This window comes from Coenobita brevimanus, chromosome 1 (assembly GCF_032717465.1).
Source record: "Coenobita brevimanus isolate Jiangsu-jjx chromosome 1, ASM3271746v2, whole genome shotgun sequence".
NCBI classification, from domain to species: Eukaryota; Metazoa; Arthropoda; class Malacostraca; order Decapoda; family Coenobitidae; genus Coenobita; species Coenobita brevimanus.
This window is the reverse complement of record NC_136954.1, coordinates 59,096,092-59,120,570: the sequence shown is the minus strand read 5'-3', so window position 1 is coordinate 59,120,570 and position 24,479 is coordinate 59,096,092. Positions and strand designations below refer to the sequence as shown.

The 24,479-nt window shown below is 41.2% G+C and overlaps 1 protein-coding gene across 1 annotated transcript in view; it reads left to right on the top strand.

Annotated features, from left to right (window-relative positions):
* LOC145398860 (uncharacterized) overlaps window positions 1-24,479 on the top strand; it is a 64,525-nt gene that overhangs the window by 16,028 nt on the left and 24,018 nt on the right. The window contains exons 2-3 of the mRNA XM_080271889.1: window positions 1,479-1,632; window positions 20,776-20,991. Coding sequence (XP_080128015.1) covers window positions 1,504-1,632; window positions 20,776-20,991 — 345 coding nt within the window. The 5' untranslated portion in view covers window positions 1,479-1,503. The remainder of the gene's footprint in view (window positions 1-1,478; window positions 1,633-20,775; window positions 20,992-24,479) is intronic.

The window sequence follows — 24,479 nt, the reverse complement described above, 5'->3', positions numbered from 1 at the left end:
GAGTTTGGGAGAGTGTGTAAGAAACCGAATCTAAAGGTGAATGTAGGGAAGGGTAAAGTGATGATCTTTGAGAGAGGTGAAGTCAGTGAATGTACAGCGAGGTTGGATGGTGAGGAATTGGAAAATGTGAGTGTGTTGAAGTACTTGGGTAGTGTGATAAGTAAGGATGGAAGTTTGGAGGGTGAAGTGCTTGAAAGGGTACAGCAGGGAAGAAAGGTTGCTGGTTCTTTGAAAGCAGTGATAAGAAACAGCGAAGTGAGCGTGGAAGTGAAAAAGTTAATACATGGCAGTATTGTGATACCATCTCTAACGTATGGAAGTGAAGCATGGACGTTGTTGGAAGGGCAGAAGTCAAGAGTGAGAGCAGTGGAAATGAGTTATTTAAGAGGAGCCTGTGGAGTCACATGGAGAGACAGGCTGACAAATGAGGATATAAAGGAGCATTGTGGTGTGGATGTGGATGTGATAGGAAGCGTAAGGAGGAATACACTGAGGTGGTTTGGCCATGTGGAGAGGATGGAGGGTGAAAGACTGACGAAGAGAGTGTATGTGAGTGAGGTGGATGGGGGGAGAGGGAGGGGGAGGCCTAGGATGAGATGGAGGGATGGGGTGGAGAGGTATATGAGAGAGGGGGATGTGAGTTGGGAGCAGGGCAGTGAAATGGCGGGGGACAGGGCGACGTGGAGGCAATTTGTTTGTGGCCACCCTGAATTTGATTGAGGCGTCTGGCAATAGATATATATATATATATATATATATATATATATATATATACAGCAGGTATATATACAGTATTTGGCTACATGTCAAGTGGGGTTGGTTGAGGATTAGTGCCCCTCCCTGTAAAACAATTAACTCTAAGCCCTTGGCCACCCTGTTTGGGATACGTGGCGTCTGGCAATGAATGAATGAAATATATGGAGCCTCTGTGGCACAGTGGTAGAGTGTGCGTATCGTACATGGTTGAACCAGGGTTCGCGCCCCGCTGGGGTAATAAACTTTGGGAGTGTTCACCCGGCCACGTACTGCATTGGCGGACACAAGGGGTGCTGTGGTTGAACCAGTGTCGCTTACTATAAGGTATGCTTGCACCCAGTCGGCTTGCACGGGCCGAAAACACTTGGTTCACAGACTACACACACGTCCAAAGCCACTACAACACTACAGTTACACTTACATGCACTTCCCACCCTACATACAATCTCTACTAGACAGCCTAAGCCACTTGGTAGAGATACATTGGCTCTATCGTCCTGACTTTGGTTGGGATAGGCCGGTCCTGCAGTGGATACTCAAATGGCTGATGATCATGATGATGATTATATATATATATATATATATATATATATATATATATATATATATATATATAAAGACACTATTTCCTTCACTCAGTTCCATGGCATTTACAGATTTGTTGTTTAGTACTGATAAGTTCTTGTATTTATGATGTGTGTGATTGATGTTCATTTTATTAGGTCAGTGTGGTTATGACCGTAAATAATGGCTGAGCTCCAGGAACTGGCTGACAGAGTTGCTGCTAATGCTGTCAGCATCCAACACTTGAAGATTGATGAGAAATTACTGAAGAGGTACTTGAGAGCCCACCTTACTGTGGATGCAGCTTATGAGGTGTAGTATCATTATCTGCTGTTTATGTAAGGCTGTATTGGATGTTGCTTTACTGTGAAGGCCATGAATCTGCCTCATTGTATGTTTGGACATAACTGGAGACTGCACAGTAGAATGTAGGACAAGGGTTCAGCACCCATGTTTTTATCAGATGACTTAACATATGTCAGATCGACTCTGTGTATAGCTAGTGCATATATTGGTACTGTATATAATTATAGCCTATATATATATATATATATATATATATATATATATATATATATATATATATTTATACATATATATATATATATATATATATATATATATATATATATATATATATATATATATATTTTTATATATACATATGTATGTATATATATATATATAGATAGATAGATAGATAGATAGATAGATAGATAGATATAGATAGATAGATAGATAGATATTCATTCGTCTAATCCAGTATTGCCTCATGAGGAGCGTAGGAGTCTGGGGCTAGACAAGTTGGTCATGACATTTAAGATGAGAATGACTAGCCTCTCTCATCCCTGAGTGGCATTACGTGAGCAGTAAACCCCAACCACCCCTAATATATAAACTTGCACCAGCTCAGTCCAATTGGAGCATCTTAATTGCCCAGTAAACCATGAGGTACCATAATTTGATCATATGGTTACCACCCAAGTGTAGTACTGTAAATGCTTTCGTGGTGTACAGGAATCCATTTGGCTTGTCACATAGTGTAAAGTCACCTGTAGACAGAAAGAAGTGGAAAGACTGAAGAAAAGAAAGACAGAAGAGGAAGGATAGAAAGAAGCAAGGAAGTGAGGAAAGGGCAGGCACCCGAGAGCAGTGCTACATCGAGTGAGTGGATGGTGAGCATCCACACCAACCAATATATATATATATATATATATATATATATATATATATATATATATATGTGTGTGTGTGTGTGTGTGTGTGTATTTACCTATTTGTAGTATACAGGAATTGAGCAATGCTCGTGTTGTCCTGTCTCCATATCCACATTTATCAAGTCTACCTTTACACACATGAATGTTTTTCTCATGCACCACCTCTTTGTCTAAGTCATTCCAAATATTTAAGTATTTACCTAATATACCTAATTGTGATATACACGGAATGTACTATGCTCGTGGGTTTCCGTCACTGTTTCTCAATAAGTCAAATTTGGCTTTAAACTCGTTTAAGTTTTTAGACTGGACAATCTCTTTGTCCAGGCTATTCCATAAGTCTATACTTCTGTAAGGAAAGCTGTATTTCTTTATATCCTTCAAGCAGCTTGACTTTTTCAATTTCATTCCGTGTCCTCTTGTTGCTCTCTTATCCCATACAAATAGATCTTTGTCAATTTTATCTACTCCCACCATGATCCTGAACATTGCAATCACGTCTCCCCTCTTTCTCCTTTCCTCTAAGGAAGGCAAATCCAGTTTTTCCAGCCTCTCTCTGTATGACAGGTCTGTCAGACTGGGGACCATCTTGGTTGCTGTTCTTTGTATTCTCTCGATCTTGTTTATATCTTTCTTTTTGTGTGGGGACCACACTACCGCTGCATTTTCTAACCTGGGGTGGATCATTGCCACTATCAATTTTTTCATCATCTCCTCATCCATGTAATGAAATGCTACTCTTATGTTAGTCAAGAGTTTATAAGTCTCTCCAACTATCTTGTTAATGTGCTTTTCTGGTGACAAACTATCCTGGATCAGCACTCCCAAATCTTTCTCTTCTCTCCTTTTTATGATTAATTCATTACCCAACAAATAATTCAGTGCTGGCCTCTTGGTACTTTTACCCATTTCCAATATTTTACATTTCTTTACATTAAATTTCATTTCCCACGTCCGGCTCCAATTGTGTATCCTATCCAAATCCTCCTGCAGTATTTTACAATCCTCCTCAACCTCAACCTTCCTCAAGATCTTTACATCATCAGCAAACAGACTTGCATAACTGTTCATTCCATCTACCATATCATTTACGTAAATCAGGAACATTACTGGCGCCAACACCGAGCCTTGAGGGACTCCACTTGTTACTTCCCTCCATCCAGACATCCTATCCTTTATTACTGTCCTCATTTGTCTGTCTCTCAAAAAGTCTCTCATCCATTCCAGAAATTTCCCCTTCAGTCCTCCTATATATTCTAGTTTCCACATTAGTCTTTTATGAGGTACCTTGTCAAAGGCCTTCTCTAAGTCTAAGTACACACAATCCACCCAACCATCTCTCTCCTGTACCACGTCAATCGCTCTTGAGTAAAAGCTCAACAAGTTAGAAACACATGACCTTCCACTTCTGAATCCAAACTGACATTCAGCCAAAATATTCATCTCTTCCAGATATTTTATCCATCTGTCTTTTAGGATTCTCTCACACAATTTTGCGACCATGCTGGTTAGAGACACTGGTCTATAATTCAGGGGTTCTTCCCTGTTTCCTCCCTTGTAAATTGGTACCACATTTGCCCTCTTCCATTCTTGTGGCACTTTCCCTTCTTCCAGTGAGCATATGATTAAACTGTGAATTTTATCCGCCAGTTGTTCTCTGCATTCCTTCAGTACCCAATTAGAAATTCCATCAGGTCCTGGGGCTTTCCTTACATCTTGAGTTTCCAGTAATTTATACACTTCCTGTACATCCACTTTTATATCTTTTATCACCAGAACATTTCTAATCACTCCCTCCCCTTCCACAAGCTCCTTTTCTTTAGTGAAAACTGACTGGAAACGTTTGTTCATTATTTCAGCTTGCATTGCCGCATCCTTAAAGACCTCTCCTTCTGCTTTCAGTTTGGTGATTCCTTCCTTTTGTTTCAGTTTGCCATTAACAAATTATAAAACAGTTTGGGTTCATCCTTGCATTTGTCTATTATACCTTTTTCAAAATTCCTTTCTTCTTCTCTACGTATTCTCGTGTATTCATTTCTTGTTCTTTTATATTCTTCCTTTGTTCTGTTGTTACCTCTCTTTCTCCAATTGTTCCACGCCTTATCTCTCTCTTTTTTTGCTATCATACACCTTCTATTAAACCACTCTTTTTTCCTGTTTTCTTTCCCTCTTACTCTTGGTACAAATTTTTCCACTCCCAAATTATAGAGGTCTAGAAAGATATCCCACTTCTTCTGTATCTCTCTTGTTTCTCTGAATTTTCTCCAATCCGCATTTTCAAAAAAGTTTCTCAATCCTGTAAAATTTGCTTTCCCAAAGTTGTATCTTCCCTGTCTATGAAGCTCGTCTCTTGGCTCGACGTTCCCTATTAACATCTGGAACTCAATGACCACATGATCACTTTTTCCTAAAGCACAGAGATATTTCAATGATTCTATTACATCGGGTTCTTTGGTGAACAGTAAATCTAACCTTGCTGGTGTGTCCTCGCCTCGAAACCGTGTCTCTTCTTTGACCCATTGCGTCATCACATTATTCATTATTATATTTAATAACATAGTGCCCCATGAATCCTCGCCGCCTCCCGAGTACCATTCCTCCCAGTTCACCTCTTTACAGTTAAAGTCACCCACTAAAATTATATTATTACTTTTCTCAATTATTTTTTGCAAATATTTTGCAAATTTTGTGTGTGTGTGTGTGTGTGTGTGTGTGTGTGTGTGTGTGTGTGTGTGTGTGTATATATATATAGTAACTACAGACTCAGTCAGACAGGTATACAGTACAGTAATACAGTACATTCCCCTAGTACGCGCCTATATGGGCGGCAGAAGACGTCGTGTACTAGGAATTCGCATACTGTGAATTCGTTTCGTTTCGTTTTTAAAGGCTCCAACATGCTTGCATGTGTCGGCCTTGGTTACCTAATGGCGGCTATCCACGCTGCACGATCCATTGCAGCCTCCCTGTCCAGTCCCTTAACCCTATGGTCACACTTAATGACCTCGTCCCATGTCTTTCTCGGTCTGCCCCTCATAACACCACCCCCAATATTAACACTTCTCACCCTTCTCACCCAATTATTATCCCCCATCCTCTCCACATGTCCAAACCACCTCAATCTACCTCTCCTCATCACAACACCAATACATTCCAGTCCCATCCTACCTCTCAACTCTCCATTGTAAACCCAGCCCCTCCAGGCCTTGGACGCAGGGTCGCACTGCACATCCACCTAATCATTGTCATTTCTGTACGTCTGAGCCGGCGAATATCTTCCTCCTTCACTGCCCAGGTCTCACTGCCATATAGCATTACACTCCTAACACATGCTGCATACAAAGACCCCTTAGCACGTAGGGAGAGCCCTCTCAATATCAGGAGAGGCAAGAGCTCCCTGAACTTCTTCCAACCACTTCTCACCCTAGCCACAGAGCTAGCTCCAGCCCCACCTCCAGCACACAACATGTCTCCCAAATAACAAAACTCTTCCACACACTCAAGAGATTCACCAGCAAGTTCAATCATTTCACGTCTGACAATCTCCACCTGCTCACCCCGGCATGCCGTACATGTAAAATCAGCATTATCTCGCAGTCTACCTCTGATACCACCACATCTCTTATGCACCCATTTATCACACACACCGCACAAGATGGAATTACTTCCCACGCCCTTGTGGCAAACTGCACATGGCCACTCTCCCTCGTCTTTGACAATACCGTCACCAACCCTAGATATCATCACTTTTGTTTTATCTTCATTTACCCTTAAACCCTTTTGCCCCATACCATCTCTCCACTTCCTAAACCTTCCCTCCGCCTCCCTTTCATTCTCTGCAATCAACACCAAATCATCAGCATACAACAACTCCCACGGGAGTCTGTTTCTAAAGTCACGTGAAAGGGCTTAAGTACCATGATAAACAACATGGGACTCAAGACTGACCCCTGATGCACACCAACATTCACGGAAAACTCATCACTCAAATCACCATTCACTCTCACCTGGGTGTGTGCACCCACATACATAGCCATAACCACCCTGACCAGCCACTCCTCCAAGCCAAGCTTTCTCATTGCCCACTTAACTACATCTCTAGGGACTCTGTCAAAGGCCTTTTCCAAATCAACAAAAACAAAATAAAGATCCCTTCTCCTACCAATATATTTTTCCTGAAGCTGTTGAACAATGAATATGGCATCAGTGGTCCCCCTACCTGGCATAAACCCAAACTGCATCTCATAAATATTCACTCTTTCTCTAATCATACCTTCTAAAACTCTCTCCATTACCTTCATTATCTGATCTAAAAGCTTTATACCTCTGTAATTTCCTCTTTCCAGGGCATCACCCTTCCCTTTATACACATTTACAATTACACTCTTCAGCCAATCATCTGGGACAACACACTCATAAATAATCCTATTTATCAGGTCAGTGACTAAACTCACCCCAATATCGCCTGAGGCCTTCAACATTTCGGCAGTCAACCCAGACACACCTGCTGCCTTCCCCACCCTCATCCTGCCTATTGCCTCACTCACAGTAACAGTATCAATCAAAGGCCAAGGGCCAGACACTGGATCTGCTGGCCCCAAACCTTCCCTGTCCCAGTCAAACTCCTCATTCAACAACCGGTTATAATGCTCTCTCCATGCATCTTTAATATCCTCACTGTTCACCACTACCCTTCCTTCATCATTCTTCACACACTGCTCACCTATGATATCCCGATTATCCCTCTTCACCTGACCTGCCACCCTAAATATATTTTTCCTTTCCCCATGATTTAGGTTATCAAGTAATTGTCTCTGTGACTCAGACTTTGCCCTGTATACCTCTCTTCTAGCCCTACGCTTGGCAGCCAAATATTCCTCTTTGCTACCACCCTTCTTCCATTCCCGGAAAAGTCTTCTTTTCTCCTTAATTGTAGCTTCTACACCCTCATCCCACCACCAAGTTACTTTATGTCTTGGTGGTCCTCTTGTCCAGCCGCATGTTACATCAGTAACTCTCAAGAAATTGTTCTTGAGGGCTCTGTACTGTTCATTAACGCCTCTGTCTACAGCTCCCTGTTCAGCCACCACTCTCCTCAACTCGCTATAGAAGGCATCCCTTACTACTTGGTTTTTCAGCTTCCATATTTTCCTCCTAGGTACATAAGTCCTCTTTTTCATCACTTGTTCTTTAAGCACCATATCACAAATCAATAGTTTGTGCTGCTGCACACACTTCTCGCTTCCTATAACTTTAACATCCCTCACTAACCTCCTATCGGCCCTCCTAACCAGAAAATAATCTATCTGACTGCTATTTCCCCCAGACTCATACGTAATTAACTTACTGTCTCTTCTCCTAAAATATGTGTTGCACACAATCATGTCTGTTGCCTCCCCAAACTTGAGTATCCTTTCCCCTTCTGCATTCCTTAGACCATATGCACATCCCCCATGCACTCCTTCATAACCTTGTGCTGCTTCACCTACATGACCATTTAAGTCCCCTCCCAAAATCACTATCTCATCATCCTGCATACCATCCACTACACGTATTACATCATCCCAAAATCTATCTTTCTCTGATTCATCCAATCCTGCCTGTGGAGCATATGCTGATATAATCGCAGCTATCTTTCTTCCCAACAGAATTTTCACTACCAATATCCTATCGCTTACTCTGAAAACATTCATAACATATTCCACCCATTTCTCCCCAACCATCACACCAACACCTCCATATCCGTCTGTTCCCCCATGCCAAAACAACTTATAGCAACAGTCCTTCCCAACAATCTTTCTGGGTGATCCACCCCTGTACCGGACTTCCTGCAAACACGCCACATCCACCCACCTCCTACTGAATGCCTCAACGACTTCCCCTGCTCTTCTCCTCAAACTTATGGGATAAATTACTTATGGGCAACACCCCCCTTCATGGGCAACCCTTGAGAAGCCATTCAGACCTAAGTATTGTACTATACAGGGAAACTATCTAAGACATATTACCTAAGATAATGTAAACCAACAAGATTATGACTTTACTTGGTAAATCAACAAGGATATGGCTTAACTAAACCAACAAGAATATGGCTGCTCACCTTTACCCAAGAGGACAACAGGCGTGATGGAGGTAAGAAGAGGATCCGAGGCAGGATGAGGCACCTAGCGTGCATCTCCTGCATCACCCACCACACCTCCTGGCACACCACCTTCCCCACCACTTTCGTCACCAGCAGTTTTGACACTTTCACTACCTAATGCACTCACTTCATTCATAAACCCTTCAAAGTCTATTTCTGACAACTCAGACATCGAATCGGCCGGATTTGGGCCACTCTTTGCTGCCCGTCTCGCTTACAAGGAGTTCAGTATGCACAAAAAAAAAAAAAAAAAAAAAAAAAAAAAAGATCCTCATGTACAAGGGGTATCGCGTACTTGGAACTCGCGTACTGTGGAGATGTACTGTACCTCGATATACGATACCCCTGGATTCAATACCCTGGGTTAACGATGGGTGTAGAAATATCACCATACTCTGCCTAGCGATGGCCAAACCCCGGTTTAGCAATGGGTTTTGATTTTTTTAACCTATTTTGATGATATTTTAGACTGAAGTTGTATGTTTAGGTTGATTTATAAACCGTTTTTAGACTTAGATTTATGTGTTTTAGCCATGATAGGTGGGTTGAACATTGTCATTTTGAGGTACAGTTTACTAAGATTGATTTTTTTTCCAGACATATTTGACGATTTTCTGATTTTATTTGTTGGTTTTAGTGAGTTATTTACTAGTGTTAGGCTTAGGTTAGCTTCCTTGACATCTGTTAGGCTTTTTTTTTTTTTATATGTGTCTGACTTTAGGCATAGGCTTCACAGCCTGCTCTCAAGGCCCAGTAGTCCTCCTACATACCATACACCTCTATATGTCACCACTTTGGTGCTAACACCCACCATCTATATTGAATATGTGCTAGGGCTATCTCATACAGGAATGGTGTATTGGTATTAGCGGGGGTATTTTTACGACATGTCGGCGGGTCTTCTGGTAGATCAGTAAAGTCTGATTTTAGGAAATTCAAGGAACCCTAGAAGAAGCAGGTAGTCCTGAGCCGATGCTCGAGGACGATGAGTGAAAGTGACAAACAAAGGGAAATATACTGTACCGTAGGTTTTAGGAATTTTCCTTAGTAATACATATTAAGTTCCGTGCTTTTACAATATGTGCATATTACTACTAACCCTGGACTTTCTCTAATTGGATTTACCTGCCTACAACTGCTGGTTTCAACACTATTCATTACTGGTGAGTTAAACAACCCATAACATCTCTTAATTTACCAGTTACAGTTCGTGTCTTCAGTAATACATTATTAAGTAAAAAATTTGTGTACAGTAATACAGTAAGCCCCCTCGTTTGGCGAATTTCAACTTGGCGAAACTCACTTTTGGCGGTAGGGTGGCCACGGACCACTGAATGCTCGCTTGGCGATTTGAATTCAAACTTGGCGGTCCCCTGGCGGCCGCACGTTGAACAATATCAAGAAAAATTGAAAATGTCAAAGCAGGCAAAAATAACAAAGTTTTTCTTAGAGAATCTGGACAGACAACGCAATATCCAAGACGTCATTGCCACCATTCCCGTAGACGATGATAACTGTGAAATCACTGATAACCCCCCCCCCACTCGATGTGCCACAAGAACAGCCCCAAAAGCAGCCACAAGAACAGCCACAAGAACAGCCGCAACCTCCCCAGCCATCCCAACCTCCCCAGCCACCCCAACCTCCCCAACCTCCCCAGCCAAGCTTCGCTGCCCTCTTTAAGCTGGATGCTGACTTTTCTGGCTTCGATGAAGTGGATGATCAAGCGAGACAAATGGTTGTTAAGGGGGTTATGGGGGAGGAGGGGGGAGAGTGATGAGGAAAGTGGTGGTAGCAACTAAGCTGCCCCCACTGCCACTCCGACGTCCCCAGCCAAGCAAGCCTATCTTCACTCTATTTACGGTTAGTTACAACCATTATATCATGTCTTATTAGCTTTATTTATTGTTTATTGGTCTGTTTTCTACATGTGTATTAATATGTGAAAGCAAAAGATTTTATTTCAGCTCGAAAGATGGTGTTTTAGGGGTCAAAAGGGGGACTTTGGCAATGACCAAAGACTGATTGAGGCACTTTATAGGCAATTTATATGGTAAAAAGAACTCGCGTTTGGCGAAATTCGAATTTGGCGGTAGTTTCGCCAGACTAATTGGATCGCCAAACGTGGGGGCTTACTGTATGTAATTTTAATATGTGCCATAGTGTATTATGAATGAATGAAAAGTGATCCATTCGGTAAAATTTCAGTTTAAACATGAAATTGTCCTAGGGGTCCCACCCAAAAATCCAAAAAAGCTGATAATCCGAATGATTCTCGGTCCACTGCCATTCAGATTAATGGGCTTTTACTGTACTATATATATATATATATATATATATATATGGTACGTATATGAATATGAGGCCCTGGTGAAGAGTATACCCATGCGCCATTTTTTAAAGGTGGCTGAAATTGTTGAATGCTTGACGAGTATGTATGAAGGAGCTAGGGCTACGGTGCGAGTGGATGGTGAGCTGAGTGAGTTCTTTGATCTCAATGTGGGACTGAAACAGGGTTGTGCAATGTCTCCATGGCTGTTTAATATATACAGTACATGGATGGGGTTGTAAAGGAGGTGCAAGGTAGGGCAGTGGATGTGGGGGTGGCTCTAATGAATGAGGGTGAGATTTGGAAGATTCCGTTGTTGCTGTTTGCTTATGATACAGTATTGTTGAGTGAAGATGAATGGGGTTGCAAGGTTTGGTGAATGAATTTGGGACAGTGTGTAGGAGGAGGAAGCTGAAAGTTAATGTAAACAAAAGTAAAGTTATGGTGTTTGAGAGGAATGAAGTAACAGAATGTACAGTGAGGTTGGATGGTGAGGATATGGAGAATGTGAGTGCATTCAAGTACTTGGGTAGTGTGATGAGTAAGGATGGAACTTTGGGGGATGATGTACGTGAAAGGGTACAGCAGGGAAGGAAGGTTGTTGGTTCACTGAAAGCAGTGATGAGAAATAGGGAGGTGAGTATGGAAGTTAAGAAGTCACTGCCTGATAGTATTGTGATCCCTACCCTGACGTATGGAAACGAGGCGTGGACCTTGCAAGAGAGGAACAAGTCAAGAGTGAGAGCAGTGGAAATGAGTTACTCGAGATGAGCATGTGGAGTGACATGGAGGGACAGGTTGACAAATGAAGAAGTGAAGGAACGTTGTGGGGTGGATGTGGATGTGGTTGAGAAGATTAGGAGAAATACACTGAGGTGGTTTGGACATGTGGAGAGAGTGGAGAATGAAAGACTGGCTAAGAGGGTGTATGTAGGTGAGGTGGAGGGAGGGAGAGGGAGGGGTAAACCGAGGATGAGGTGGAGGGATGGAGCTGAGAGGTATATGAGGGAGGGGGGGGTGAGTTGGGGGGAGGGTAGTCAAATGGTGGGTGACAGAGCGACTTGGAGGCGTTTTGTCTGCGGCCACCCTTTGTGGGATTAGGGCATCGGGCTATAGATAGATAGATAGATAGAAATCGCGTTTAAAGTTTTTACAACTTTGAAGAACGATACCGCAAAAACTATTATACCTAGGATAATGATGTTTACATCATCTTAAACCTGATTGTCTCTACTTTATCCAAAAACTTTTTAGTAAAGGTCCTATTGTTTTTACCACCCCCAAAAAAAAATATATATATATATCGACATTAGCATATAATGCTGCTACTTTTATGCATAAACTAGTACGCAGGACAATAGCTAGGGAGTTCCTTTATGTTGTAAGATGATGTTGAATGTCTGTAGAATGGTTGGTTATGAATATGCCTGGTTATTGTCATAAAAAGTAAGTTTTATAAATTTTTCAAAAAAATTATCAATACGCAGCATTTTCTTTTTCACCTGGTCCATCTTGTGTTTTTATGTGAACAATAGACACTTTACATCTATTAAATGCAATAACAAAAAAAAAAACACCAATTATACTAGGAGTAATGATGTTTTACATAAATAATCTTATTAATGAATACAGTGGCTGCTGCAATAAAAAATACAATGGTTCAATAAAAAAACTAACCTCACTGAAAGAGTTAATGAACACAAAGCCATGGGAAGTTATGAAAGGTTATTATTTCTTTTTACTGAAAAAACAAAGTCAAAACTCACACAGTGTCCTGCTGTGGCATTATAACCACCGAAATTACGAAGGTTATGACACACACAACAGAGCGTGCACATCTTTTGGTCAGTCAGAAAAAGCTTGGGACGAGAGCATTAGTATTACTACAGCACAGCAAAAAGGCTTGGGATGAGACTATCCTCATCGCCTTGGTGATTGTTAACACTACTGCACGCATAAAATGGCACACTGAGAAGCCATTCTCCGTGAGGATGGCGCATGGGTATACTCTTGCTCCAACATAATGGTGAAAAGCGTTTGATAAAAGTTGGCGATGTAAACCCAATGTTATTTTTATGGGTTTTTGCCCTTATGTCTTGGGTCATACATCACATCCACCAAGTCCACATGAAAATGCATACTCTGAGGGACTGTGGGATGGCATTATCTCAATTTTCAACAAGGTGATGTATGGGTATACTCTTTTACGTGGGGCCTCATATATAGTATACCTATATATGTAGAGTATACAGTGAAGCTCAAAGTTTAGCTACATCTTCATATTCTCGGTTTCATGGTTAGTGGTGGCCTGCAAATACTCCCAAACACCGGGTTTTGCGCGAAAACCTTTCTGTTTTGCAAGAAAACCTAAACAAACCTCTCGTATGGAAAGCGATCGTCACTTATTCGCGCCATTGCTGCAGGAGAGATGCAGCACAGGATGGATGTGTTGTATGGAGAGGCAGAGGTGGAGGAAGGTGGAGATGCTGGAGGTGGTGGGGCGCAGTAGCCTCACCACATGCCTCGGAAATTACACCCCCATCCCTTCCATTAAGCACCTCAGTCCGGTCTTCCAGGTGAGTTTCTTTGCCTAATACTGTATGTACAGTACTTCGTATTAATACTAGTTTCTTTTCAGGTTTGATCAGCAAATTTTACATTGCATGAATGGATATTAGGGGGAGTTGGCAAGGGACCCAGAACCAACTAGCCTCTTTCCCATAGGATCAATGCCTCAACTTTAGCGGTTTCATGGTTCATTGTACTTTTCACGGAACCAATTAGGTGCGAAAGTTGGGGCTTTACTGTATGAATATATATATACGCTATATATTTAACCCCTTAACCGTGAGGATGTCGGAAGCGTGCCATGCTCGTCCCGCCGGTATAATCGCGCTCCGACTGACTTTTTAAAAATATTTGCCAAAAATCAGTTATTAGTCCTAGAATATTGTAATTATATATGCTTATGGTACATATCTTCAGCTTTCTCCTGGGATGTTTGTTGAGCCTTCGTCAACTACCGCAGGACTTGTGGAGACTTCTGAAGTTGGGTAATGAAGTCTCCACTTTACACTTCCTGATACCCCGTAATATGGTTACCACTGCCTGATATTATCACTACAAACATTATTCTATGAATTTCAAGTCATTTGGAATCCATACTCCAAAAAAATAACACTGTGAAAGCATTGTAAATTACAAACGCGTACGAGCTTTCCACATGCGCTCGTTCCCTGCTGGTATTCAGAGGTGGAGCTGTCATTTATTATAAACACATTCACACTTTATAATCCTAGTACTTTATTACACTTATTTATATATACAATATTTATCCATAAGTTTCCTTCACTAATAGTAGTTTATTTTCACTCCAGGCATTCACTTTCTTGTTCAGTAAACTAGCGTAGAGAGCGAAGCTTTCACTTTCACTGTCATTACTCCAAGTATATATACTCATATTCTTGTATTAGTAATTACATTTCTGTTTACATTTTCTGTTTCATGTACATTATTTACATTTCAATTTTATTCACACTATGTTATGCACTGTCACATGCATTAACTAAGGGCTCCTTTCCCATGGAGCCAGGATGAACTTGGGACACTGAAGCACTCATACTGGGAGAGTCTGTCACCAGTTCCTCCACTGGCTCATCACACGATTCACCAGAAAGATCGTAGTCACTGTCCATCATTATCATGGATAAATTAGCCAGTTCACGTTCCACAGCAGAGTCACTTAGTCCTTTACCCCTTCCCACATGAGGTTTAGTAGGGGTAGAGGTCACAGGGCCCTTTGCAGTGGGCTCAGAAGCGGCGAAATTGGACAGCTGCGAATCCGACGTGTTTTCACCTCGAAAGACGACAGTAAACTGAATGATGTGGTGTATTATGGGCAGGGAAGGGTTGACAATGTCAACATGGTGACAGCTGCTAATTTATATGTTGTGAAATGATTGGCAGGAAATCCAGACAATACAATACAAATTAGGTAGTTCCAGGTGAATGTAAATATCACTTAGGCATCTCACTTCCTTTCTTATATTTCTATTTTTATTACGAGAATAGGTCATACGGCATATTTCAAGGGAAAATAAACAGGAAAAATTAGCGAACGAGTGCACGTGGGGTGTTGCCAGGTGATAATTAGCCCATTCCAGATGTATGGCAGTATCATTTACCTTTTCTCTTTTTTTTTATACATTATTTTGTATAAGAATAGAGCTTAGGGCACATTTCAGTGGATAAAATGAGTGAAAAAATCCGGGCAGGATATGTGTAGCGCAGCGTGGCTGGGCAGGCAGGAGGAGAGGGTAATGGAGGGGAGGTAAGGAGGGGAGTCAAGGACAAGGGAAAAATGGCTAAATTGTCAACAAGGGATGGGCGTACAGATGACATTAGCAGCACTGACTATAGCTGGACACTGGCAGTACTGACAGATGATACAAGCCACCACTTGAAAGCCTGGGCAAATTCAAAATAACACAGAATCACTAAAGTGATGCCCTGCTGTTAAGGGAATATATATATATATATATATATATATATATATATATATATATATATATATATATATATATTGTATATATATACACAGTAAGACCACTATAACAGACTAATTGGGGCCCAAGCCATTCTGAAAAATGCGAAAATCCAATAAAGGCAACATCCGGACTTCCCCCTGCTAACCCGGACTTTTTCCGATATATCAGACATTAATTCGGATCGCACCAATGGTTTTTAAACTGTTTTGACTACCATTGTGGTACTGTACTGTATTATACCTTCACTACATTAATCAGATGGTATAATATATATAATAATGCTGTACTGTACACTGATAAACATGTCTTTTATACACCTAATTGTGGTGAACATAGCTGAAGTGGTCAGGCAGTCCGGACTGCTTGTGGCTTTTTCGGACTTTTTCCGATATACTGTATAGGAATTTAGTCCGGTAGCTCCTCGATTCCTATAAAAGCGAATTCTGGTCTGTTGAAGTCTGTTATATTGAGGTTTTACTGTACTGTATATATCTATCTATCTATCTATTGCCAGACGCCTCAATCCCGTTTGGGGTGGCCACAAACAAATCGCCTCCAAGTCGCCCTGCCCCCCGCCATTTCACTGCCCTGCTCCCAACTCACACCCCCCTCTCTCATATACCTCTCCACCCCATCCCTTCATCTCATCCTCGGCCTCCCTCTCCCTCTTCCCCCCTCCACCTCACTCACATACACTCTCTTCGTCAGTCTTTCACCCTCCATCCTCTCCACATGGCCAAACTGTATATATATATTAGTATATTTAGGCAGAATGTTTTCTTTTATACAAAAATCATTAAAGACCAAGGCATAGCCATTGTTCACTATTTTTCTGTTGATCTTTTCGAGTTTTCTTACACATTGTTTTACACTATGATTCAGGTTGTAGATAATATGTCCAAGATCCATGTTGTAACTATATTTTATTAATTATTTATTTTCATTTTCCTAGGACGTTTCGTGTATCCTTACACATCATCAGCGACTGTAATATAGATACAATACACTATAAAACATGACATATACAACATAAACCTATACAATATATATACTGAAATGTACAACAACGACTAATAAAAGTGTAGAGTTACAAGAGTATGGATAAAAGAGACAAACCCTTTAGGTGAAGTCAAGTATGAGCTACAGTTAAAAGTGTATGGCTAAAAGAGACAAACCTTATAGGTGTAGTCAGCTATGAGCTACGTGGTTGACTGCGAAGGTTGTATGGGTGAGTGGGTGTTTGTGGCTGTGTAGTGTTGCCAGTTGTGTTATTGTGTGTGTAATGTTCATTTGTAATTGTCGCTGCTTGTGGTTGGGCCTTTGTGTCCAAAGGCCCGACCACAAGCAGCGACAATTACAAATGAACATTACACACACAATAACACAACTGGCAACACTACACAGCCACAAACACCCACTCACCCATACAACCTTCGCAGTCAACCACGTAGCTCATATCTGACTACACCTATAAGGTTTGTCTCTTTTAGCCATACACTTTTAACTGTAGCTCATACTTGACTTCACCTAAAGGGTTTGTCTCTTTTATCCATACTCTTGTAACTCTACACTTTTATTAGTCGTTGTTGTACATTTCAGTATATATATTGTATAGGTTTATGTTGTATATGTCATGTTTTATAGTGTATTGTATCTATATTACAGTCGCTGATGATGTGTAAGGATACACGAAACGTCCTAGGAAAATGAAAATAAATAATTAATAAAATATAGTTACAACATGGATCTTGGACATATTATCTACAACCTGAATCATAGTGTAAAACAATGTGTAAGAAAACTCGAAAAGATCAACAGAAAAATAGTGAACAATGGCTATGCCTTGGTATTTAATGATTTTTGTATATATATATATATATATATATATATATATATATATATATATATATATATATATATATATATATATATATATATATATATATATATATATATATATATATATATATATATATATATATATATATATATATATATATATATATATATAATTCTGAGAGGGGAGGGTGGAGGTATGTCTGACCACTACCTGGTGGAGGGAAAGTTAAGAGTAGGAAAGAGATGGATGAGAGCTAGGAGGGTTAGGTGTGGCAGGGAGGTTTTGAAAGTGAGTGAGTTGGATAAAAGAGAGAAAAAGATAGAGTATCAGGAGAAATTGAAAGATGAGTGGAACGCAGTGAAAGATCGGGAAAATGGCAGCGTGGAGGAGGAATGGCAGTTGTTTAAGAGTGCTGTGGTGGGGCATGCAGAAGAGGTGTGTGGTGTGAGACGTGTGGGTGGTGGTGTAAGAAAAGGAAGTGAATGGTGGTGCGAGGAAGTAAGTATGGCTGTGGCAGAGAAGAGACGTGCATATGAAGTGTGGCTGCAGAGGAAGGATGAGATGTCATATGAAAGGTATAAGGAGAAGAGGAATAGAGCGAGAAGGGCTGTGCGTGATGCTAAAGTGGCAGCAGATGAGAGGTGGGGTAGGCGGCTGACAGAGAATTTTCAGCAGAATAAGAAAATGTTTTGGAAGGAGGTGAAAAGGGTGCGAAAGGGAGAGTCTGGGAAGGAAGAACGAGTAAAAGCAGAGGATGGAAGGATGTTAATTGAGATGGATGCAGTAAGGAAGAGATGGGCAGAGTATTTTGAAAGATTGTTAAATGTAGAGGAGGAAAGGGTGGCTGAGATTGTGGCGGATGGAAGGGTGCAAGGAATAAATGTGTTGGGAGAGTTGAATGATTCTTTGATCACGAAGGAAGAAGTGGAGAAGGCAGTAAAGGAGATGAAAACAGGGAAAGCTGCAGGTATGGATGGGTGTGCTGTGGAATGCCTGAAGGGTGGTGGAGTGACTATTGTTGACTGGTTAGTAAGATTGTTGAATGTGTGCTTTGAGAAAGGTATGGTGCCAATTGACTGGGCAAGTGCTTGTGTGGTCCCGTTGTATAAAGGCAAGGGTGATAAGTATGAATGTACTAGCTTTAGGGGTATAAGTCTGTTGAGTGTTGTAGGTAAGGTGTATGGTAGAGTGTTAATTATGAGAGTTAGAGAGGGTACAGAGGGAGTGATTAGTGATGAGCAGTGTGGCTTTAGGAGAGGGAGGGGATGCGTTGATCAGGTGTTTGCTGTGAGACAAGTGTGTGAAAAGTATTTAGCGAAAGGCAAGGATGTGTTTTGGGCATTTATGGATTTAGAGAAAGCGTATGATAGAATTGATAGGGAGGCTTTGTGGACTGTTTTAAGATTGTATGGACTTGATGGTAGGTTACTAAAAGGGGTGAAAAGTTTTTATGTAAATAGTAGAGCGTGTGTAAGAGTGGGAAATGCTGTGGGTGATTGGTTTCCCGTGAGAGTGGGGCTGCGACAGGGATGTGTGATGTCGCCTTGGTTGTTTAATATTTACATGGATGGTGTTGTAAGGGAGGTGAATGCAAGAGTTTTAGGTGGTCTGAGTCTGGTAAATGTTGATGGAGGAGAGTGGAATCTGAAGCAGCTGCTGTTTGCAGATGATACTGCACTGGTGACTGATTCAGAGGAGAGATTGAGACAGTTGGTAGAGGAGTTTGGAAGGGTGTGTGAAAGGAGGAAATTGAAAGTAAATGAGAATAAGAGTAAAGTGATGAAGTGTACGAGGTTGATAGATGGTAGGGGGATGAATATAGTTTTGAATGGTGAGTTGCTTGAGGAGGTAGATTGTTTTAAATATCTAGGGTCACATGTTGCTGTGGATGGAAGAATAGATGCAGAAGTGAAGTTTAGAATAAATGAAGTAGGAAAGGTGCTGGGAGGAATGAAAAAAAGTGTTTAAATGTCGTTCGCAGAATGGATGTAAAGAGAAGGCTGTATGAGGGTGTTGTGGTACCGACTGCATTATATGGGGCTGAAACATGGAATATGGGTGTAGCAGAGAGGAAAAGTTTGAATGTAATGGAGATGAGATGTCTGAGGAGTATGTGTGGAGTGACGCGTATGGATCGGGTGCGAAATGATGAAGTGCGAAGGAGAACTGGAGTTGTTCGGGAGATGGCTGGTAGAGTTGAGCAGAGGGTGTTGCAATGGTTTGGACATATGGAGAGAATGGATAATGAGCGATTGGTGAAAAAGATAACTAGATCTGATGTGAGAGGTGTAAGGCTGAGAGGAAGACCACGAATAGGATGGATGGACAGTGTGAAGAGAGCGCTGGATGCGAGAGGGATGTCTGTTGAGCAAGGAAGAGTGGCTGTGCGTGACAGAAATAAATGGAGAGAAATTGTGAATGAATAAGTGATGACGCAGCCCTGAGGGGATATTCTCCCGCATTTGGTCTGATCAGCTAGTCAAGTCAGGTGCGGGTAAGGGGATGGGTCTGTTATGATGTGGCAGGGGTAAACCAGTTCTGCTGTCGGGCCCTGCTGCGGATGTCACTGATTGCATTGCCCAGTTGACCCTTGTGCGGTGTGGTGCGGTGAGGATCTGTCCGTTCTCCCCTTTGGGGCTAAGATGCAAATGAATGTGTTTGAATGGATGAGTAAATGGAGAGTGAGTCGTCCTGTCTCGGCTACCTCCCTTTCCTTGGGGGAAGCAGCCTAGGTATATAGATAGATAGATAGATATATATATATATGTCCTAGGTGTCATTTCAGATATCCATTAGTTGGACTTGTGGCATTTGCCCACATGTTACCAGTAAATATCTGTGGCATAGAACATAGAAACTCCTTGAGTGATCTTAATTTCTCGGTAATTATAGGTGAAAAGTGAGGAATGTGAGGAATTTCTGCTAGCCCAAGAAAGTGAAGAATCTGATCTAGTCTTGAAGCATGTCTTTAACCTCTTCTGCTTGAGTTGATTTCATTTAATTTTGGTAAAATCATTTGGCTGTACCAAGAACACAGTTAAAAGAGATATTTTTGAGTTAAAAGTGTTAAAGGTATGCATCTCATGGGGAGATTAATTCATATCCTCATTTACCTGTAGTTCTAGTTTGGGACAGCTTTCTTCCATTCAGAGAAGCAGTTGATTCTGTCTTTTGTCTTGGTCACTGCTTTCTGCTGTCAAACTTGTGCCTGCTTTGTACCTCCTCTAATTTCTGTGATTCATATGCAAAATTAGTGTCAGGATCATTTTTCAACTTTGGTTAAATATGTTTGGCTACATATGTGGTATGTTTAATCTTGTATTTACAGTGTATGATTGTGCTGCATTCTTAGTCACACAGATGTGTTTATCATTTGGCAGAGGATTCTGGCAACTAACAAGTGGCGAGGGGAGAATGGGGTGTCTAATGTTACTAGTGAGACGCCTGGGGTGCAGAGGACAGCTGCAACGAGAGTTTCTGCCATATTGGAAGAAAGAGATAGGTTGGGCAGACCTGTAGCAATTGTGGCTGCTCGCAACCATAGCATCCAGAAGCGGAATATGGAGGATATGACTGATTATATTATCTACACACTGGTGAGACATTTCATGATTGAGTTACTTTTACTTTCGTCAACTGCTTTTGCTGCAAGTTATTACTGCTTCACAGGAGCCAAGGAAACATGGTAAATCCTCTATATAATTAACTAATTGGTGAAACAGTGGTCCAATAAACCCTGACATTTGTAAAGTCAGTGGTTGGTAGTCATCGTAACCCACAGAGTAATTAAAGACATGGAAAATATATATATATATATATATATATATATATATATATATATATATTTTTAATGGTATACAGTTATATACCATTATTGTGTTCCTGACACTCAAAGTTGTCTGCCATTTTTAAAGAGAATGACCTTGGCACCAGTAGTCTTGGTGGTGGGCTGGCCCCAGAGGTACCAAGTAGCATTACGATGAAGGATTTATTTGTAGCACACATACACTATATTCATGAAGTGGGCTGAGTTGCCAGCTACTAATTTCTGCGATTTCCTCTCTTTTCTATCGGTTCCTGAGGACTGGTGACCAATTGGGATTTCTAAATGCCCAGGGGTAGGGATACCAAGATTTCTGATGCATTGATAACCAAATACTCGCTACACCGAACAAAAGAAATTGGGGAACATTTTCGCAGTCAGAACGCCTCTGATTCGCTAGTCCAAACATTTTTCCTCTCCCTAGGTTAGAAATGAGCGTGTCCAGACACAGATGTGGTGGTTTACTCAGCACTTCTGGTCCTCCATCCATCCCCTTTCTACCCTCATCCCTCCTTCATCCCAGCTATGGAGGCTTTTACCCAGGCACAAAGAAAACCAATACCATGGCCAAATTTTTCCTCAGAAATTGGTTATATGCGTATAAATTGTATGCCATCATTTTCGCTGGTGTATATACTATAAGATAAGCTAATAAAAATACACAAAACTAATGAATAAAAGTACAGAAATGCATTTAAAATAAACTTGTTCAAGTGTAATGGTAACTTCAAATATTCTCCCAGCATCCTAGCACAAAATTTTGCCCATACTTTGCAAGAACTAAGCATATATCTAGAAGTAGAATATCACAAGCTTTCTTGTGGTGTTTTTGGAATATTGGTAGACCAATAGTTTTTGAGTAAATCGCCAAAATCTTTTAAAAAAAACAAAAGCCGAGTGTGGCGGGGGAGAGAGGAGAGATGGGGGAGGGTTTGGGATGGGAGGAGAAGAAGGTGGGATGAAGTGTGTGTGTTTGTGTGTGTGTGTGTGTGTGTGTGTGTGTGTGTGTGTGTGTATTCTTACCTAATTGTATCTTTACAGGAATGAGTCAGGCTTGTACTCTCCTGTGTATTAAACCAGTTTTATCATACATATCCTTAACCCCTTAACTGCGGATATGTCAGGAATGCGCCATGCTCGTCCCGCGGGGATAATTGCGCTCTGACTGACTTTTTAAAAATATTTACCAAAAACCAGTTATTAGTCCTAGAATATTGTAATTGTAAATGCATATGGCACGCGCCTTCAGCTTTCTCCTGGGATGTTTGTTGAGCCTTCGTCGACTACTGTAGGACTTGTGAAGACTACTGAAGTTGGATGACGAAGTCTCCATTTTACATTTCCCGATACCCCGTAATATGGTTACCACTACCTGATATTATCACTGCAAACACTGTTCAATGAATTTCAAGTAGTTTGGAATCCATATTCCCCCTCCCCCCACCACCAAAAAATGTGAAAGCAATGTAAATTACTAGCGCATACGAGCTTTCCACCCGCGCTCGTTCCCCGATGGTATTCTGAGGCGGAGCTGTCATTTATTATTCATAAACACACTCACACTTTATATTCTTAGTACCTTATTACACTTATTTATATATACTGTATTTATCCATAAGTTTCTTTCAGTAGTAGTAGTTTATTTTCACTCCAGGCATTCACTTTTTTGTTCAGTAAACTAGCGTAGAGAGCGAAGCTTTCACTTTCACTTTCATTACTTCAAGTATTTATACACACTAGAGCGTAGCTTTCGCTTTCACTTTCATTACTCCAAGTATTTATACTTATATTCTTATATTACTAATTATTTACATTTCTATTTTCATTTTCTATTTTATTTACGTTATTTGCATTTCTGTTTTATTTACACAGTGTTATGCATTGTCTCTTGCAGTAACTTATAAAACTATTTTCCACCGTTCAATTATATTTACATTCATTGCTTTCACTTGCTATTTACACATTATTTACATTTCCACTTGCACTGTTTTAAGAGTCACCAGAAAGATCGTAGTCACTGTCCATCATTATCATGGATAAATTAGCCAGTTCACGTTCCACAGCAGAGTCACTTAGCCCTTAACCCCTTCCCACACGAGGTTTAGTAGGGGTAGAGGTCACAGGGCCCTTTGCAGTGGGCTCAGAAGCGGCGAAATTGGACAGGTGCGAATCCGACACGGTTTCACCTGGAAAGACGACAACAAACTGAATTATTTGGTGTATTATGGGCAGGGAAGGGTTGACAATGTCAGCGTGGTGACAACTGCTAATTTATATGCTGTGAAATGTTTGGCAGGAAATCTAGAAAATGTTTGGCAGGAAATCTAGACAATACATAATAAATTAGGTAGTTCCAGGTGAATGGAAATGTCACTTAGGCTTCTCTCTTCCTTTCTTGTATATATATTTCTATTAAGAGAATAGGTCTATCTATCTATCTATTGCCAGACGCCGCAATCCCGTTTGGGGTGGCCACAAACAAATTGCCTCCTCGTCGTCCTGTCCCCCGCCATTTCACTGCCCTGCTCCCAACTCACACACCCCTCTCTCATATACCTCTCCACCCCTTGGCCTCCCCCTCCCTCTTCCCCCCTCCACCTCACTCACATACAGTCTCTTCGTCAGTCTTTCACCCTCCATCCTCTCCACATGGCCAAACCACCTCAGTGTGTTCCTCATAACACTTCCTATCACATCCACATCCACACCATAACACTCCTTTATATCCTCATTTGTCAGCCTGTCTCTCCCTGTGACTCCACAGGCTCCTTTTAAATAACTCATTTCCACTGCTTTCACTCTTGACTTGTGTCCTTCCAACAACGTCCAAGCTTCACTTCCATACGTTAGAGTTGGTATTACAATACTGTCATGTATTAACTTTTTCACTTCCCTGCTCACTTCCCTGTTTCTTATCACTGTTTTCAAGGAACCAGCAACCTTTCTTTCCTGCTGTACCCTTTCAAGCACTTCACCCTCCAAACCTCCATCCTTACTCATCACACTACCCAAGTACTTAAACGTACTCACATTTTCCAATTCCTCACCATCCAACCTCGTTGTACATTCACTGACTTGACCTCTCTCAAAGACCATCACTTTACTCTTCCCTACATTCACCTTTAGATTCCGTTTCTTACACACACTCCCAAACTCATCCACCAAGCCTTGCAGCTCCCCTTTGTCTTCATTCAACAACACAGTATCATCTGCAAACAACAGTACAGGGAGTTTCCAAACACTATCCTCTCTCACCAGGGC